The 17536-nt window shown below is 39.4% G+C and overlaps 3 protein-coding genes across 3 annotated transcripts; 1 reads left to right on the top strand and 2 right to left on the bottom strand.

Moving 5' to 3' along the window:
- Positions 1-995: 995 nt before the first annotated feature.
- Positions 996-3044, bottom strand: PCYB_052220 (heat shock 70 kDa protein; the record flags this gene model as incomplete). Its single annotated transcript, XM_004221103.1, has 2 exons — positions 996-2137; positions 2192-3044. The coding sequence occupies 2 exons, from the start codon at positions 3042-3044 to the stop codon at positions 996-998; spliced, it is 1995 nt and encodes a 664-aa protein (XP_004221151.1).
- Positions 3045-6492: 3448 nt separating this feature from the next.
- On the top strand, positions 6493-7989 carry PCYB_052230 (U3 small nucleolar ribonucleoprotein protein; the record flags this gene model as incomplete). Its single annotated transcript, XM_004221104.1, has 2 exons — positions 6493-6536; positions 7470-7989. The coding sequence occupies 2 exons, from the start codon at positions 6493-6495 to the stop codon at positions 7987-7989; spliced, it is 564 nt and encodes a 187-aa protein (XP_004221152.1).
- A 7913-nt stretch (positions 7990-15902) lies between these two features.
- PCYB_052240 (RAD protein) lies at positions 15903-17482 on the bottom strand (the record flags this gene model as incomplete). Its single annotated transcript, XM_004221105.1, has 3 exons — positions 15903-17183; positions 17223-17234; positions 17390-17482. 3 exons carry the CDS (start codon positions 17480-17482, stop codon positions 15903-15905), a joined length of 1386 nt encoding a protein of 461 aa, XP_004221153.1.
- Positions 17483-17536: the final 54 nt, after the last annotated feature.

The raw sequence follows: 17536 nt of genomic DNA on the forward strand, positions 1-17536 counted from the left end.
ATTTCGCTTTGGAAGTTGCCCCAACGTGGTTGATCACACTTGGGACAACACGGAGAGAAGCCATTTCAAGGAAGACTGTTAAACTACGTGTTGTTGTAAGAGGATGTAGCACTCCACACCTCCTTCGCGAATTCCTCCTTGTAGCCGCTCCAAATCGCGACGGAGAACGTGGAAGGAGAGACCTTCCAACGTGTGCATACAACACACACCCTTTCGAAATGCCTTTGAGAAAAGCTATTTCCTTATCTTACCCAAATGGGGACAACCGATTTCACCACCCCACACTCGGCACATAACAAATGGACAGGGCAGGGCCTACCAGGGTCGCCACTTCCCAATGCAAAAATTCAATGTGACTACAATTTTGATTACATAATTTCCTTTTCGTGTTGCTATTCTTTCAGTGTTTTTAAAAAAAAAAAAAATACATCTGCAACGATTCGCACGATTCATTAAGCATCCTTTATATCAGCATTCACATGCACATGTTATGTATATAGCTCCTTAATTTACAGAAAAAAAAGAAAGTTACATAAATTTACAACGCATGCGTGGACCTATACGTACGAACGAGCGCACGTACATCTTAACACAGTTAATGATGAATCGCGATAAATGATGAGTGGCGATGAATTATTTATTTTTTTTTTTTTTTTTTTTTTTTGGGAGGGGGGCGAGAGTGACTCACTTGTGGGACACACATGCAAACCCACCAGGCGCGCGTTCAAAAGGGTCGCACGGGCCACACGCACATGGTGTTGTTTTACTGTGTGTGTATGCTCTTCCAATACATGGGAGGTGCGCACGGAGGAAAAAAGCTCCTCTCTCTTCGCGGGGGAAAAGGTGAACGCACTTGGAAAACCCCACATGTAGAGGCAGGAAGCATACATAAATTCCCCTTTCCTCTCTCTTCACGCAACTGGGACAGTATATAATATACCGTTCTACAGTGTGCTGAGCAGCGATTTTTGTGATGACGGTTTGGGTTGCCCCGTTCAATCGACTTCCTCGACGGTGGGTCCACTTCCAGCAGGAGCACCTCCGGGCATTCCGCCGCCTGGCATGCCACCTGGGAAATTCATTCCACCTGGCATTCCGCCACCTGGCATACCTCCTGGCATACCTCCGGGCATTCCACCGGGCATTCCACCAGCTGCACCGCCGACGTCTTGATATATCTTCGACATGATGGGAGCACAAACGGATTCAGCTTCCTTCTGCTTCGACTCATATTCTTCTTTGCTAGCCAATTGGTTCTTCTCTAACCATTCCAATATGGTAGTGATGCTCTTCATGCAAGTTTCAATTTCGGAAGGTTGTAATTTTTCCTTTATTTTTTGGTCCTCCAAAGAGCTCTTTACTCCGTAGCAGTAATTTTCAAGGCTATTTCTGGCTTCAATTCTTTTCTTATTTTCTTCATCTTCCGCTTTGTATTTCTCAGCATCGTTGACCATACGATCAATTTCTTCTGGTGATAATCTTCCCTTGTCATTGGTGATGGTAATATGATTCTGCTTTCCTGTAGATTTCTCAACAGCGGTAACGTTAAGGATACCATTGGCATCAATATCGAAGGTGACTTCAATTTGTGGGACTTTTCTAGGGGCTGGTGGGATACCGTCTAAGTGAAATTTACCTAACAGATTGTTGTCCTTAGTTAGGGCTCTCTCTCCTTCGTATACTTGGATCAACACTCCTGGTTGGTTATCAGCATAAGTGGTGAAAATTTGACTCTTCTTTGCTGGGATGGTTGTATTTCTCTCAATGAGCTTAGTCATAACACCTCCTGCAGTTTCTAAACCAAGAGATAAAGAACACACATCTAAGAGCAACAAATCTTGCACAGCATTGGATTGATCACCCGATAAAATAGCTGCTTGTACTGCTGCACCATAAGCAACGGCTTCATCAGGATTAATCGATCTGCAAGCTTCCTTTCCGTTAAAAAATTCCTTAATGAGAGTTTGAATTTTTGGAATTCTTGTGGAACCACCAACAAGAACAACTTCGTGGACACTCTTCTTATCCATCATTGCATCTTTCAAAACTTTTTCTACAGGAATTAATGTATCACGGAAGTAATCAATACATAGTTCCTCAAATCTGGCTCTGCTTACTGTCACACTGTAGTCGATACCTTCAAAAAGGGAATCAATTTCGATAGTGGCTTGTGTGGAGGAAGATAAAGTACGCTTTGCTCTCTCACATTGAGTTCGTAATCTTCTCAAAGCTCTGCTATTCTTTGATAAATCCTTTCCTCTATTTTTTCTTTTAAAATCTTCAACACAGAAATTAACCAATCTGTTGTCAAAATCTTCTCCTCCTAAGTGAGTATCTCCAGCTGTAGCCTTGACTTCGAAAATTCCATCTTCGATAGTTAGCAGGGAAACATCGAAGGTTCCTCCTCCTAAGTCGAAAATGAGAATGTTTTTTTCACCCTTTCCTTTTTTGTGGAGACCATAGGCAATAGCAGCTGCAGTTGGCTCGTTAATAATTCTCATAACATTCAAACCTGCAATGGTACCTGCATCCTTCGTAGCTTGTCTTTGTGAATCATTAAAATAAGCTGGCACCGTGATGACTGCATTTTTTATGGATTTTCCTAAAAACGCTTCTGCATTTTCTTTCATCTTTTGCAAAACCATGGAAGATATTTCTTCTGGGTGAAATAATTTCTTCTCTCCTTGATAGCTTACTTCAATCATGGGCTTCTCATCAACACCGGATTTGACCGTAAAGGGCCAGTGTTTCATATCGCTTTGAACCGACGATTCCGTGAACTTCCTTCCAATTAATCTCTTCGCATCAAAAACGGTGTTTTCTGGGTTCCTCGCCACTTGGTTCTTAGCAGCATCTCCGATTAGTCTCTCCGTGTCAGTGAATGCCACATAAGATGGAGTCGTTCTGTTTCCCTGGTCATTCGCAATGATATCTACATTTTCGTTTCTCCATACCCCGACGCAGGAATAAGTCGTACCAAGGTCAATACCGATGGCGATGTTCGATTCGGGGAGGTTTGGTTTGGATGCTTTTCCGCTGGCCATTTTTGAAAAAACTCAAAAGGGAGAAAAGTTGCGAATTTCGCAAAAAAGGGGGTGGGTTTGGGCTTGTGTTCTTATTAATGCTCCTCCGTTAACGGTAGGGAGATTCAACAGAGTACAGTACAGAGTGCTTAAATTACACCGCAGCAGCTTGCGCAGTTGTGCCAATTTTTCTTGGCAAAAATGGGAAGCAACAACAAGCAGTGGCTACTCACGGGGGAAAAAAAAGCATACACTGTGCTTCGTTCTCTCGTGCGTAAAAAAAAAAAAAAAAAATAAGCTTTTCTTCCTTTTTTCTTTTTTTTACCACAAAATGTGAAAACACAGGACAACGAGGAAAAAAACGCAAAGGAATGAAAAAAACAATTATATTATATTTTAATATAATAAAAGAGAATAAAACGATATTTTTTACAATTCCGCAAAAAAAAAGGGAATATGCCTCAACTGGTCATAAATTTTTTCTGTACATAAAATGATATGTATATCATATAAATTATTTTTTGACTTTTGTTTTGTTTTTTTATTTTTTTGCAAAATAAAAAAAAATGTTTATAAAAAATGTTTTGTAAATCCGTTTTGCAAAAAAAATAAAATATTTCAGCTTCATTTTTTTTACATATTTTTTGTTCAAAAATCAGGGGACTAAATTTCGTTACTTTTCGAAAATTGTGCAGGTGCTCCAAGCCGCCAGTGGGAAAAGAAGAGGAGGGGCCGCGGGGCCATTTGGCCCCGTCCCCCTTCAGTTGGTGCTTGTACATGCGCATATATAAAAAAAAATCCGTGCCTCTTTATTGTTTATATATGCTACATGTATGAGGATTGTATATGCGGCATATTCTTTATATATGCTTCCGGATGTGCCCCCTCCCCCCGGGCACAACAGCTCATCGCAAGTGTATGCAGCGGTATATATATACATACATATATATATGTACATTTATTTATATATAACTACATGCGTGCATTTTTTCGTGAGCCGGCCGCGGAACCTAGGCGCTAATTTAATGTACGCTTTTTTGGGTGCTCATGCGCGAAGAAAAATGGCCCCGCCCCTCCCCCACGTACTATTTGCTGGCTACACTTACAGAGAAGAGAATTTACTCAATTTTGTGGCAGCCTCACCCAGTACGAGCGCTTTTGCAAAATATGAGCGTTTTTGCGAAATGAACCTGTTTCTCTTTTTTTTTTTCCTTTTTGCTTACCACGTCAAAGTGTACATAAACTTACCAAATGGGTTGCCGGAAATGAGCTTTTCCTTTTATATATATTATATACCCCCCTTTTTAATGGTCTCCATGCAATACATCATTTTCACCCCCTCCAGAAAGGGCATATATATAAAGAAGGAAGCACAGTCATCCCCCCTATTCACCCAAGCAGTGATGATATTTATATGATGCCCCATATTAATTTGCTTCTCACAGCAGTAGGTTTTTCTTGCGTATATACGGCAGTCCAAGGGGGGGGGCAAGGGGGCGCTTCATGCTTTGCATATATTTACCGAAAATGTACTGCATATCCCCCTGGTGAACAGCCAAGCGAATGCGTTCCATCATGCGGAGTCGCAAAAAAAAAAATGAAATGATAATGGGTGATGGTGAGATGGGGCCATTTTTTTTTTCCCCCCTTGAGAAGAATAACCCCATACTGTACGAAGCACGCCTTTCAAAGGAGAAGCTTTATTTACCCTCTTCGCGCACTCCTGCGAATAACAGTAACGGGCAAAAAAATATATGCTCATCGGATGGCCATTTATATAAAATATATATATGTATGTGACTATGTATATTCGAACTGCTGCTATTTTTTTCCTCTGTTTGGAACGTCAAATGGTGGAGTCCTCGGAAGGGCAAAATGAGAGGCAAAAAAAAAAAAAAAAAAAACCCCTTCTGCTGTAAGTTTATAATTTCGCGAAAATGTGTAAAGATGAAGATCACCCATGTAGTGCCAGCTACTATGCGTTAAAAATGGTGTTCTCTTTTTTTTGCCCCTTTAACCGGCGTAATGTGTGACGAATGAAGCAGTTTGTACCCCCTAGGGGAATGTCCAATATTAAGGTGTTACATTAGTGTTAACAAAATTTCCTCCTTGTTGTCCCCTTTTTTTGTGCGAATTTTTTGAAATTAAACCCATCCAGCGAAGCGCATGGCCATCTAATGCAAAACATTTCAGCTGAGAGGTCCACGTCACTTCCAAACGGTTAAGGAAATGTATTTTTTAAAAATTAACAAATTTGTATATTCTCCCCCTTCATCAAACAGCAAAAAGGAGGTATGTTACTCTGTACACGTGAAAAAAGAGCGAAGTGACAAAATAAAACCACGTGGACCAGACTGGTGGAATAGCCCCTGAGGTGAAGGTTCCCACAGTGAATAGCATACAAATGGTGTTTATTAACCGATGCGTAAATTTTGAGAAAAATTTTATGTGCATATTTTTTTTTCCTTTTTTCCCATAACTTAGGGGGGGAAAATAAAAGGTACTTCAAAAAAAAAAAAAAAAAACTGCTTTTCTTTTAAGCATACAATTTGGAAGGGGAAAAAAGACCAAAATTGCGAAAGGGGTTAAACAAAAATCGTTTTTTACCGCTTCGCCTGTCCCATTCCAGTTTTGCACTACAAAGGGGCAACCATTTAGTAGGTTTATTCATCATCATTGCGCGGTGTACTATTATACAGGTGTATAACGCATAGGGCTCTTCTCCTTACACGTTTTAAAATAGGCGAAATGAACTTGCTTGCAAATAATATGACTGTTCATAACATTATCATCACCTCGTTTTCTTTCCCTTCTGTGTTGAGAGAATTTTTTCAGAACTCATTGGGGATATTTCCGGTAAGCTATGCTTCTTCGGCTTGATTTGCGCTGTTCTGGACAAACCGAATGGTTTAAAATTGTGCGAGGTGGAATTGATCGAACGTTTTGTAGGGGCTCCCCTCGCGGTGTCCCCTTCGATGTGCTCATTTTATAGTACATGCTAATACATTACAAGGCGTAACTTGCAGAGAAGCCTTTAAATCGTTCCAAATGGAAAATGCCACTCTGCGCTACTGGCAGATACACAAATGCACAATTTCAACCATCTGCGTCCTGCTGTATTTGTTCATAGAAACGCCAAAAGGTTTTGCATAAGTAACCGTGCCGCCTTCGCAAACTTTGAAATATAAAAGCGGCGTGTGACGGAGAATTATCAAAAATTAGAGAAGACGCTCAAAGTGGTGGATAATGGCGCTTCCAACCTTCAGCGGGTTGCATGACCATCGCTTTTTTTTTTTTTTCCCCACATGGTTGTTGCCATGAAAGCGGCGAAGGCGCTCCTTTCCCTTGTGCATATTTATCAGCAGGTTACATAAAAACGTGGCGCAGCCAAAGGCACAAAAAAAAAAAAATAAATAAATAAAATAAATAAACAAATAAATAAATAAGCATCCCGATTATAAAAAAAAATATGAAAGAATGGAAAAATGGAGCCGGCGTGCCAAAGGAAAACCCGTTGAATGCCGCATACAGCTTGGAAAAAAATTGTGCAGCATAGCGGTAAAGCGGAACAGCGACGAACTGCCGAAATCTCCAGCGTGACGAGGAAAATAAAAAAAGGAGAAGAAACAAATTTAAATTGACAGATTGACGAGGAGGAAGCCACTCTTTTTTAAACCCCCCACCTGAAAGGTTGCCAAAACGTTATGTTCGCAAAATAAAAGAAAAATCGTTAAGGGGAAAAAGCGCTCACGGAAAGAAGATTTCTGAGGAGTATAAAAACGAAGAAGCGAAAGTGAGGATTTCCCTGCTAGCATTTACAACATCGCATAGGGAAAAAAGGCATTGTACATGCTTGTGCCTCTGCCCCCCAACAGGTACAAATACCTGCTGCCAACGCTTAAGCCGAATTACCAACCATGTTGAGGCGAAACATAAGATTGCGGAAGGAGTATTTGTACTTAAAAAAGGTGGAGGAAGAAAAAAAAAATACGCAGAGAAGATAAAAAGCGTAAAGAAAAGTTACAAGGAAAATAAAAAGATACAGAGGGACTTAAAAAATGAAGAAAACGAATTGAGGAAGCAGATGAACCTGTATGATGAAAAAGCGATCAATAAAAATTTCGATGATGAATATTTCTTTTGTGGAGTTGAAAATCCGCGTGTTTTAATTACCACATCGAGGAACCCCTCCTCCCAGCTGGAATGTTTTGCAAAGGAATTTAAATTGCTCATTCCAAATAGCGAAAAGATAAATAGAGGAAGTTATTTCATTAAAGATATTTTAAACTTTGCGAGAAAGAACAACATCACAGATGTTATAATTATCCACGAGTATAAGGGGATCCCCCGGAACTTAATAATTTGCCATTTACCTTTTGGTCCCACTCTCTTCTGCACCATAAAGGATTGCAAAATGAGACATGAATTCACAGATCAGCTCGGCAGCGTGTCTTCTTGTAACCCTCATTTAATCTTTCATAATTTTAACACAGATTTGGGGAAGCGAATTATGTGTATTTTTAAGTACCTATTTCCGCCAGTCAAAATTAGGATGAATAAAAGGAAGCTTTCTATCTCGAGAAAAAAGGGACAAGGCGGAAATTCGAACGAAGAACAAACTGAAGAATTTCTTGTCACCAACAGTGGGCAGCTCCACACGCTCGATGCACAGGACGACAAAGAAAACGATGAATTGCAAATAACCTTCAAAAATAATGAGTACCTTGATCTGCAAAAATTTGAAAACAACAGAGTTATTACCTTTTTTAATAAAAATGACATCATTTACTTTCGGCACTACAACTGGGAGACCAGTGAGAAGGGCGAAATTATTTTAAATGAAGTTGGCCCCCGATTTAGTTTCATCGTGTACAAAATAAACAAAGAGACGCTCGATTCCCTCAATGAGGATTATGAGTATGTGTACCGCCCCTTTTTAAATTCGAAGAAGGCTCAGCTTGCGTAGCGTATATTTTTCGGAAGTTTTGCCTAATTTTTTGGAAGTTTTATTATTTATTATTATTTATTTTATTTTTTTTATTTTTTTTTTGTGTATTTTTATGCAGCGTAAATTTGAACCTCGCATTATGTGCCCTCTTATGTTGCACATTTCCCCTTCACCATGCTCCAAAGGGGACACTTGTTAACACGACGTTTGTTGGGGTGTGAATACCATATCTGCACGCATCTTTGGATGGAAAAAGGGAGGGTCTACACACATGCGCTGCATATACGTAGCTTTCCTTTTTTTCGCGTCAAATGAAGCTTTTATTTTCGCCCATTAATCAGTAAAAAGGGCCCCCCCAATATTTTAAATCAACTCCTATTTATTTGGACCATTTTGGCAGCACGCCCATGGGGTACACTTTTGCATACCCATTTCATGAATATGTAATGTGTGCACATATCTGTATGTGGATTTACTCCCCCCCCCCATAAACATATTATTTTTTCAAACCATCTTAATTTTTCAAACCATTTTAATTTTTCTAACCCGACTTCAATTTTCACATGCTGATTGTGAGTACATTTTTAAAAGGAAAATAAGTTAATCACATTTTATCCTCTCCTTGGCGATAATCCACCAGGATTTCAAACCTGGCTTATCTCATTAACAGTTCGAAGTTCTGTTCGAACGTTTTATCAGCCTAGTTAATGTGAAGCACATCGAGGGAAAGGTGTCACTAAGCCGATGTAGTATATGCCATTCTTTTTTTTTGTGCAAAAAGTGCCCTATCTAATGGGAAGCGCCTCAAGTGTGTACTTTTAAAATCTCCACCTTAAGTATTATAAATGAGAAGCATTCACGGTGCGTAAATTCGTAGAAATTCAAGTGCAGCCCCGGCATTAGTAAAACACTGTTAAATGTTTTTTTTTTTGGAAGTGCCGACTAAGATGATCGGAACAGATTACCTTTTTTACCGACATGACACGTACTCCATCCAATATCTACCCTTTTGTGCATCCCATAGAGAGGGGGGGGAGGGGTTAAGGAATTTCTACTCCAACAATTCATTTGCTTCAAAATTGTTATGCTCCCATTTATTGATATGGATAGGAGTGTACCTCCCCTTTGTCAATCTCTTCACATTCTTTTCATTCCAGGAAAACGCGATCAAAAAGGGGATAAAAAACATCTGTTATGAGTGTATTTTGTGAAGCAAGACAAAAGAAAAGAAAAAAAAAAAAATTAGCCGATCTTCTAACTGCCAACCATTGCACTGCTCGCTTAGGTATTATCCGCTCAGTGTTTGCGGGGCCAAAGTTCGCATGCGCGTCAGTCATTTGCTTATATTGACACCTTTGCCCAAGCGCACTACGCCTTTCGTTGTAACTTATTTTGAGCAGCAGGGCCCATTCGCCGTTTGAACTTTTCTCCGTTCGCAGTTCGTTTGGCCAACGAATGGCCTTTCACTTGGTTCGCTCGAGGTGTAATTGGAACATATGTGCATGTGGCCTTTTCTAGTTCATATCTCACAAATGCGTCCCCATTTGCTCTTTCCAAGAGTTCAGGGTTTAAGAGCACGTACACGATTGATAATTTAATGGCAAAAGGTGTGCACTAAAAAGGGGTAAGGGGACAATTAATAGGAGCAATTTTAGTGAACGTTTTTTTCACTGCATGCCATTTATTTCTCCTAATATGTGTTTTGCAATGTTAGGGGAGTTTAGTAGCACCCTATTATGCTATGTATTTTTTTTTTTTAATTTTCCGATTAAACTGTGTGCATGTAACCGTTTGGTGCTGTGATTTGCCGCCAGCTCTTATGAGTTAAGGCATGCATTGCATGGTGCACCATGGGAATGGCGGAGTAGGGAATGGAGCAGGGCCATCTTCGGGATGCAGGCCTCACTAGAATGGGGCTTAATTTAGAGGACCTCAATCGGGAGGACCTTAACGCGGCGGGCTCAATCAGATGGACCTCAATCTGATGGACCTCAATCGGGAGGACCTTAACGCGGCGGGCTCAATCTGATGGATCTCAATCGGTGGAAATGTTCTCACTTCGCGGAAAAAAAAAAAAAAAAAAACTGCACCACACATTTGGAAAAATTAAACGTTAAAGTTATTCACCCCCATTTGGTCGAAGTAGCAAAGTGGAAGAAAACTTTTTTATGTTTAAAAAAAAAAAATAAAAAACATTTTATTCTGTAAGGGCGAAATGCCCAAAACTGAAGAAAAAAAAACGCATTTACGCATTTACGCATTTACGCATTTGCACATTTACGCATGACAAAGGAGATAAATATAAAGAAAGCGTGAAGGGGGTTAATTTTCTTTCTCCTTTATTTTTTATAAGCATGGGAAACTCTTCCACCTCGCTCGCAAAAATACGAATTCGTAAAGTCATTACCATTGGTAGGAAAAACGATTACATAGCATCGTAAAGCGTTCACATGTTCGAACATGTGTATATATCTCCTCTCATGCATTTATCTACCCCAAATGACGATTAACTCCGCTTCGATCTGTAGTAGGCGCAGCAGGTGTGGCATGCACGTACAGAGGCTGATCAGCCCAGGCAATATATCCCTTCTCAAGTGCGAGAAATTTACACTCTACTGACCAGCTGTGTGTTTTTAAAAATGGCATATTTGGGTAGCGATACGCCAAGGAGGAAAAACTAAACTGATAATTTAGTCACCGGAGTTCTGCTTGTGCGTTACACACACGGTGGGAAAAAGTGCAAAGAAGTGGGCTCAGGAGTATGTACACCCGCAGAAGCATATGTGTGTGCACACGTTTAGGTGCGTGTGCGGATCCTCTTTTGGTTGTCCTCCAAAGCTCGGGCGAAATTTTCCATTCCGAAAAAATATAAAAAGTTAAAAAGAATGAACACAAAATGTAACGGTGGAGTTTAATGGAAGCACGAAGGAATGGTGAACGGACAAGCATGGGGCAAATCGAGAAATGAAATTCCCCCATTTTTTTTAAATGAATGACCTACACGGGTTAATCGATATGTGTACGTATGTGTCGATGTGCATGCACGTACGTGTCGCTTGTGTATGCACACCTACGTTAGCAGAGAAACGGAAAAATTAAAATACCCCCTCCATGTGCGGTTCTGCGTTAAAGATTATTTGTGGCATTAATGAGAATATTCCTTCGTGGAGAAGTGTAGTCCTCCATTAGTGCGAAAAAATTAATTACCTATCTTCCCTCTCATTTTATTTCACATAATATACCTACGTACATAAGTATATACACACGCATTGCTGCCCATTTAATCGCATCGTGAATTATACTGAGGTGTATTCCTCCCCTGTGTTCAAATATCATTTCCGTTATTTATGTAATGAAAAAAAGGAACCCCCAAAAGAGGTATTTTCTGTCTCCCAATTTTGACCCCACAACAGTGTTCAAGTAACGCAAAGCATTTTTCATATTTCGATTTCGAGATATCCTTTCACAGAGTTACATTTGAGTAAAACGGAAAAGTGCATACATTGATGTTTTCCGTAGCACATAGGTAGAAGTATGGATTGGCAGGCACACTACCCATTTCTATTTATAGGACAAAAATGATTGCCACTGAATTGATACTCTTTGATACAAAGCGAGCATGCCGGGGGGATAAATTACATATGCACCAATAAAATCGCATGCGCGTTGATACATACATGTGTATGCTCGGGTAAGAGCTTTCATTTATTTATTTTTTTCTTTTTTGCAAAATATATAAAATTGCGTAAGGTTATATATTTTTATGCGAACATGATCTCTTTTGAACTCCTCAAAATACAACTTCTCTGATGTTCTTGCAAGGAGTCGTCCTACATATTATCCAATTATACAAATGGGAAAAGTTGCGTCCTTTATAATGTAAAAATGAAGCCATGCGAGCATTGAATTGTGTGTTAGCGCAAAGGAGAATATTTTTTTTTTTTTTTCCGATATATGCACATGTTAGTAAGCATTTTTCGTTTTTTTTTTTTTTTTTTTTTTTTTTTGTTTGCGTACCCCCTTTTTTTGAAGGATAATTTTGATTGCAATAATATTTTTACCGCCAGCAGTAGCTCGGTGGTGATTCACTGATACTTCAAAGTGGGTCGATGAAGGTTCGATACCCAACAATTCTCTCGAACTGGAGATCGCACGGAGAGGGAGGGGTTGTGTTCTAATTCCTGAACTTCGGCGGGGCTCCTGTCCTATCCCTTCGCTACTGTTGTAACGGTTTTTTTTTTAACTTCGGAAAAAAAAAAAATATATCAATTGTATCTTATAAGTATTGTTATATTTAACTTTTTTTACATCATTTTGTGTGAATTTATTTTGCGAGTAAATGCGGCAAGCTCATTTGGGGATGAAGCGTTAAATGAAAAATATTTTCCCCGTGCAATGGTCGTTTTTCCAAAATGTTAAAGTGCGCACAATAAAAGGGAAAAAATAAAAAAAAATAAAAAAACGAGAAATGCTTATACATACATAAGAATAGAGTGAAATTTTTTATTTAAATAACACACTCCTTTTGCCCTTCATTTCTTACTGTTTTTTTTTTTTTTTCCCTTCCTTGATATAAGCACATATGAGTATGGTTCCTGTTGCACTTACTTATTTTCGGTGATACCTGCTCAGCGGTAAAGCATGTGGATCTTGATGTGTCTCTCAGCGGTTCGATTCCTCGGAATCGGATCATTGGGGAGTTGAGAGTTCACAGATAGAGATGAAACACGCCGACCCGACCCACTGGCACTCCCCTCGGGGAAAGGTTCACACCACCACTTATTATTATGCGCTATATATATAAAAATCGGTTTTTAGCTTTTTTCAAAACAGAAAAAAGCAGCGTATTATAGTTGCATAAGGATAAATATCAAAGCAACCACTTGATGAGCTTCTTTTATTTTATAGTATTATATTTTAGCGCAATTTTGGAGGGGGATTTTTTTTTTTTTTTTCTCTCCTCTACATAAGCACATATGAGTATGGTTCCTGTTGCGCTAACATATTTTCGGTGAAACCTGCTCAGCGGTAAAGCATGTGGATCTTGATGTGAATAATCAACGGTTCGATTCCTCGGCAACGAATAATTGAGCAGTTGAAAGTTCATCAGATAGAGACGAAGCACGCCGACCCGACCCACTGGCACTCCCTTCGGGGAAAGGTTCACACCACCATTTTTTATTTTTTATTATATATATAAAAATTTGTTTTTTATTTTTTTTTAAAACAGAAGAAAACAGCGCATGATGGTTCCATAAGGATACATATCAAAGCAACCTTTTGAGCTTCTTTTATTTTATAGTATTATATTTTAGCGTTTTTTTTTACCTTCCTGACCTTATTCACGGCTGCAATTCTTTTTTTTTGTTTACTCATATGTATATTCACGTAGTGAGTGAATGTTTCATGGCAACAGTTCATTATTAATTTGTTTCCTGCGGAGGGGTGCACTAAACTGGACCTGAATAACACAGGTTCGAATCCTCGGGTTGGAAGATGAAGCATGTATATCCACAGCCCGTACTCTTCGCGAGAGGGGGAAGGAGCACAGAGCTTTTTTAATTTCAACAAAAAATTTCCCATTTCCATTCCTTTCATTCATTTTTTGTAAGATTAAAATGTTCACCTTAAGTTATGATAATTGCGCTCTTTATTTTTTTTTTTTTTTTTTTTCTATTCTATTGGTTGGGCTATTCGTTCCCTTTTTCCCATGTATGCGCTCAGGATATGCAAGTTGAGTCGTCGGCGAGGCCCCACCACAAGAATTTCCAGTTCGCAATGCGTGCTTTATTAGTATATGTGTGCAATTTTTTTAAAAGGATGGAAATCCATGATGGGGTTAAACATGCGCAAAAATAAGCGCGGGGGATTTTTTTTTTTTTTTTTTGCGCACATGTATGTTCCACTGAGCGGGTCATTCCTCATTGAGAATTTTTTTTTTTTTTATATGCACTCATGTTTACATATACACTTTTGATTGCAATAAAATTCTTGCGGTCGGCAGTAGCTCGGTGGTGATTCACTGATACTTCAAAGTGGGTCGATGAAGGTTCGATACCCAACAATTCTCTCGAACTGGAGATCGCACGGAGAGGGAGGGGTTGTGTTCTAATTCCTGAACTTCGGCGGGGCTCCTGTCCTATCCCTTCGCAAGTGCCGATCGCTCTTTTTTTTTAATTTTATCGTTATTTTTTTCCACTTTTCTTTTTTTTTATTTAACAAATGTGCCATTAGCTTCATAAATAAAAAAGGAAAACAAGTTCTTCATGCAAGCAGGTCATATTTTTCTAGCCATTTTTAATGCATCAATTTTTTCCTTTTTTCCCTTTTGCTCAATGCTCAGCATGGTTGTGAGGCCCCATGTAAGGCTAAGTTCACGTCACAAACTCGTAACTAATTTTTAAGTGTTACACAGACGATAAATGAAGACTTTAATTGTGCTGCAAATTGACTTAGGCGGTTTATGTACACAGGAAAAGGGGGAAATAAATCACTGTATTGCTTGATATATAGCTCTCCCTTTTTCGTATTAACTGTGGGAACAACCTGGATGGGTTACGAAATGTGTGACCAGTATGGATCTATTTCTCGCCGTTTTTAGCGATAACATAAAAGGAGGTATTATTAAAATTAGTTTTGCCAAGTGTGTGAGGGTGTGCCTACGTGCCCAATTAGGGATTCACGTTTTCCTACACACTAGTGCCGCGTTAAACTGCAGTACCATCACGATGAGGGTTAACAATCGGAATGGGGTCAAAGCAGTAATTAGGGTTTCCCTGCATAGTGACCTCTTTTTACGCCATGCGATAATACAACTGTGCGGAAATCACTTTTTTTTTTGGTTTTTTTTCTTGCTCTTTTGACATGGGTGCAATTTTTCACAAGAAGGCCATTTCGGTAAGGGCGACTAAGTGGATAAGTCCCCCTTAAGATGGATGTCCTCCTTGGTAAGTTTGAACTGGTCTCACGGAAGCTAAGAGAGCATGCTGCCATTTCCCTCCTATGTTGCCACGTCCCTGTTATTCTGCCACTTCCCTGTTATGTTGCCACTTCCCTGTTATGTTGCCACTTCCCTGCTATGTTGCCACTTCCCTGCTATGCTGCCCCTCCCCAAACGGGGCCCCGTTTACGCTTCTCAACGAATACAAGCAGTGTGAGGTACTTGGCCAATCTCATTGCGTCATGCGCGAATAAGGAGTCCAGTCCCCTGTTCTTTCTCAAATCGGTGCACTGCAAAGCATGTCGAGCGAGGAACGGGGAGAACGATGGAGCTATAATGACTATGCGGATGAAAAAGGGGCAGAATTGTCGCACACCTTTACAGTCACTAAGAAAATCCATTATGAGGACACAAATTGTACGATTCTAAAGTAAACAAAAGAATCGCGTTTTTCCCTTTCGAGCAATTAGACCGTTGCCCCCAAGTGGCGCGCCACTTATTTATCCAGCATAACCAACAAACACACACATGAGCATGCACACAGCATGCGCAAACCCATTTGGAGGCACCACACCCCTCTGCAGAAGCGGAAACGGAAGCGGAAAAGGATGCGGGGGAGGCGCATCTTTGTGGAAATGGCGAAAAATTTACCCTTCAAAGCATTTTTAGTTGCATCTACTATTAAAGGAGGAATCAAATGGTGAGTTGTGCCTGAGAACTGTTTACAAACTGCCATAAACAAAAAAGAATCAACGGCAAATTAAATAATCTACAAAAAACTACTAAACAAATTACTATCCGCGTAAAATTATGAATAGCAGAGAATAAAAGAAATACAAAAAAAACAAAAAAAAGTAGAAAAAAAAGGAGAGGCACAAGCGTTTTAAGCAGAATCATGCTTACGGTAAAATAGAAAAAATTTTGTGCTTTGTGTTTTCAGTCCAGATTGGGCATAAACGTGGGAAGAAATTTCCTTTCTGCGTAGTTTGGTTTAAGCGCTTAATTTTTCTTTGGTTGGCTTAGTTTTGGTTAGTTTGGCTTGCTTAGCTTTGCTTTCTTTTGGGTTTGGTTTGCCTTCTATTTGCTTTCCATCCTGCTTCGTTTCCTTTATGCTTGACTTCTTTTCCTTTACATTAGACTTCGATTCCTTTACGTTTGGCTTCGATTCCTTTACGTTTGGTTTCGATTCCTTTACGCTTGGTTTCGATTCCTTCACGTTTGGCTTTTTCTCCTTTACGCTTGACTTCTTCTCCTTTCCACCTGATTTAGCTTCCTTTTCGTTTTTCTTCCGTTCCGCTTTTTTGGGCTCCTCCGTTTCTATATGCTCCTCCGTTTCCATTTGATCCTCCGTTTCTATTTGCTCCCACTCCGCTCTGAGTTGCTCCCCCACATCTTCGATTAGCTCCCCTTCCTCATCAATTAGCTCCCCTTCCTCATCGATTAGCTCCCCTTCCTCATCGATTAGCTCCCCTTCCTCATCAATTAGTTCCCCTTCCTCATCGAATAGTTCCTCTAATTCTTCCATTTGTTTCAACACCGCTTCCTTTTTCTTTATCAAGGAATCTTCATCCTCTACTTCTTCTCCTCCTCCCTCTGTCTTTTCATCCTGCGATTGTGACATAAGTTCGTGTAAGTAGAATTGCTCTACCACATCATAATACTGGTTGTTATCCTTTTGCTTTCTATAAGCACTTACTGCTTTTTTAAGAATTTTTAATTTTTCATTCATCAAGGTTTTCCATTTCCTTTCCGATATTCTGCTGAAACGTTTGCATATTTTTCTAAGGTTATTAACGAACTCATCATATTCGGTCCTGGAGATACCTTCAACCGTTCCATTTTCTGCAAATTCGTAAATGCTTTCGACACAATATTCTTCCATTTCATTTAGATCATCCATTAGCCCCATTTTATATCCTTGCCAAAGATTATACATCATATCGTGTGGTATTTTATAATGTAAGGTACGTTTATAAAACCATTTTTTTAAATATTCCATCATTTTATAGTAAACTTTTTTCGTATCTTTAAAATGATGGTAACTTCCGATAAATGCATCTTTCTTATTTAATCGAGCGGTTTGGGGTGTGTGTGATTTATTTAGTGTTGTTTTTTTCTTTAAATCTGTGTTTATGTCTTTCCCTGTGTTTTCAACGGATAGTTTTTTAACTGGTTTTACTGGAATTTCTTCTTCATTTTTATTACCTCGTGATATATTTTTAAAGGGATTAACTTCATTTGATTCACTTTCGACTAACTGTCTTTGCAATCTCTTTTCGGGAAGAAGAAGGGGAGAACTATCTTTCGTTACAGGAACGACGCTCTGTGAGGGTTAAAAAAAAAAAAAGGGGGGAAGTAATATACAGTGCTCAGTTTGGTACGTGTATTTAGCAAGTTGTATTAATATATCTTTATGGGAATAAAAAAAGTTCGCTGCTAATAATACTGCCAACGAGGCTCAGGTAGTACTCTCTTTACCGAATATAAAAAGATGAGCAAAACGATCAACAGGGAGCTGGTGTTCCGTCTGGAAATAAAGGCGGACGTGTTTACGTTCACAACGTTTATCATTGTGGATAATTATTGGGAAAATATAAGACAAAGAACGCCTTGCAAATTAAAAAA

Source organism: Plasmodium cynomolgi, chromosome 5 (assembly GCF_000321355.1).
Source record: "Plasmodium cynomolgi strain B DNA, chromosome 5, whole genome shotgun sequence".
Lineage (NCBI taxonomy): Eukaryota > Apicomplexa > Aconoidasida > Haemosporida > Plasmodiidae > Plasmodium > Plasmodium cynomolgi.